We start from the raw sequence: 2,754 nt of genomic DNA, 5'->3' as shown, positions 1-2,754 counted from the left end.
AAGTACATAGCTACTCAGGAGCGTTCGGCGTTCATTGTCCCACGAGGGCCCTCATCACATCTTCCTACAACTGGTACTGTGAGTATGTAGCAGTCTGTTGTTGTTGGCAGGTTCATTGCTGTTTGGATTGACGAGATATTCTGAGGACACTTTATTTTGTTGGGCCTCTTCTAATGAGATGATCTCCCACAAATGGGGCCGGTATTCCATCTCAAGATATGCCTCAACATAATCGGCTATCTAGATGTTTCAAGTGGGGCCGCTATGCCATCTTAAGATATACCTCAACACAACCAGTCAACACAATCAACTATCCAGACGTTCCAAGTGAGGCCACTATGCCACCTTGAGAGATGCCTCACCACAATCAACTATCCAGACGTTCTACATGGGGCCACTATGCCACCTTGAGAGATGCCTCACCAAAATCAACTATCCAGACGTTCTATATGGGGCCACTATGCCACCTTGAGAGATGCCTCACCAAAATCAACTATCCAGACGTTCTACATGGGGCCACTATGCCACCTTGAGAGATGCCTCACCAAAATCAACTATCCAGACGTTCTATATGGGGCCACTATGCCACTTTGAGAGATGCCTCACCAAAATCAACTATCCAGACGTTCTACATGGGGCCACTATGCCACCTTGAGAGATGCCTCACCACAATCAATTATCCAGACGTTCTACATGGGGCCACTATGCCACCTTGAGAGATGCCTCACCACAATCAATTATCCAGACGTTCTACATGGGGCCACTATGCCACCTTGAGAGATGCCTCACCACAATCAACTATCCAGACGTTCTACATGGGGCCACTATGCCACCTTGAGAGATGCCTCACCACAATCAACTATCCAGACGTTCTACATGGGGCCACTATGCCACCTTGAGAGATGCCTCACCACAATCAACTATCCAGACGTTCTACATGGGGCCACTATGCCACCTTGAGAGATGCCTCAACGTAATCAACTGTCCAGACTACCCGAACAGGACGGGGAGAAGATGAAGTCGAGCTCGTCGTTAATGAGGCCGATCTAGCCACGTGGGGCCGCTATGCCACTCTCAGATATAATGAAGTTTCACCCGTTTTACGCGAAGTGGCGTCGTAAAACTCGGTGAAAAACGCGATATTCGCGGTGATATGCAGTAGTCGTGAAATATGTTATTCACTAGGGTGAAATCCCAATAAATCTCTGTAGCGCGCGAAGTGAAAAGATGAAATCATTCGGCACGACTGGAGTAACGGCAAATTCAGACAATTATCGGAAATTCCGATAATTGTAGGTCAAATTCCGATTCGGAATCAATTACGATTGAGCTACAGAGTCCACAGTGTTACGCGGGTAGCAGGATGAATACTTCTTCTCCTACACACGGTGAAACTCATCCCCTGGTGCTGAGTCACAGGGTACGCCCAAATTTAATTGTGACATAGGGATCTGAGTCGAATCCCTTGACCCCGTTGACCAAGGATTGAGAAACACTGGGCACCCATCTAGGGTACGCATCGAACCCGAACTCAAACCTTTTCCTCGAGCAGCAGTATCATGAAAAGGCTGAAACCACAAAGCATCCGGTCAATACTGGCCTATGCTGAGGTGAGACTGGATGAACGCGAAGCACGTTTTGTGACCACACAAAAATCAGAGCATCAGAGACAATAAAATCGAAGAGTAGCCACTTTAACCAACTCGTCGCCGCATTTGGAGCTCGAGATTCAGTGGTCCATACGTGAAGGTAGCCTCGCCACGGACAAACGAGGGAGGGCAGTTCAATGAAATAGAATTAAAGTGTCTTAGGATCAAAGTCAGGATCACCACTGCCTCCTTGACGGCCATGTTCTTCCCAGGACATTGACGAGGACCTCCACCGAATGCCAGGTGATCACGTTCACGTGCTTGGTCTATCGACGAGCCGTCAGGAAGGAGCCAACGTTTGGGGCTGAGATGGACGGCGAGCTCAGAGATGAAGTAGCAGAAATTGTAGATACTCGAATGTTTTCCCGCCATACGCATCTGCCACCATCGCCTTACGGAAGAGGGTCAGCACATTCGTCCCGGCTTGGATTCGGCGACCATCGAGTTCTGTGTCGTGAGTACACTCATGCAGAAGGAACACAGCCGGTGGTTGCAGCTGAGAGTGAACGCAAATATCGTTGGTTGATTACCAAGCACTCACCCTGAGGGCCTCGAGTATGCAACACTTCACGAAGACCAACCTGTCGAGGTCCTCCGTCGCATTGGGATCGTGGCCGAGAGCGTCCACTTCAACACGGGCCCTGTTCTGTATTTCAGGATATAGCGCGAGGTAGTAGAGACACCAGGCTACGGTCATGGCCGTAGTGTCACTACCAGCAACGAGGAACCTGATTACATTCATTACATACCGCTGTGTACTCAGTATCATTGCTGGTCTATTCACAATGTACCAGAGAATGTCGCATGCATAAGTGAGACTCACGTTATGAGGTTTCCTCGCAAGTCCACTTCATCAAGATGGAGTAACTTGTCCAGCAAGTCATGCATTTCAACTCCTTTTCCCGATTTCCGCTCCGCCCGTCTTTTGTTGATGATCTCGTCACATATTCTATTCAGCGTTTTCGCCCCTGAGTGCATCTGACAATGAGAATCGAAAGACGACTGGACATCCGCGTGAGGTGTTCACCTTTTTGATCATCGGATTAAGGTTCCAAGGGAATCTGTCTCGTGTAATCCACGACATGGCACTACGTTGTAAAGCATA

The 2,754-nt window shown here is 48.8% G+C and overlaps 2 protein-coding genes across 2 annotated transcripts; both read right to left on the bottom strand.

Annotated features, from left to right (window-relative positions):
* Positions 1-1,694: 1,694 nt before the first annotated feature.
* Pmar_PMAR028851 (cytochrome p450, putative) lies at positions 1,695-2,425 on the bottom strand (the record flags this gene model as incomplete). The annotated part of the gene is made up of 3 exons (XM_002787238.1): positions 1,695-1,953; positions 2,024-2,145; positions 2,191-2,425. Coding segments are annotated over 3 exons (616 nt in total), but the record flags the coding sequence as incomplete, so codon positions are not given.
* Positions 2,426-2,472: 47 nt separating this feature from the next.
* Pmar_PMAR028850 (hypothetical protein) lies at positions 2,473-2,627 on the bottom strand (the record flags this gene model as incomplete). The annotated part of the gene is made up of 1 exon (XM_002787237.1): positions 2,473-2,627. A coding segment is annotated over one exon (155 nt), but the record flags the coding sequence as incomplete, so codon positions are not given.
* Between the last annotated feature and the right edge of the window lie 127 nt (positions 2,628-2,754).

Source organism: Perkinsus marinus (genome assembly GCF_000006405.1).
Source record: "Perkinsus marinus ATCC 50983 genomic scaffold scf_1104296929814, whole genome shotgun sequence".
NCBI classification, from domain to species: domain Eukaryota; phylum Perkinsozoa; order Perkinsida; family Perkinsidae; genus Perkinsus; species Perkinsus marinus.
Note: the sequence above shows the minus strand (reverse complement) of the source record. Positions and strands in the feature narration are given on the sequence as shown.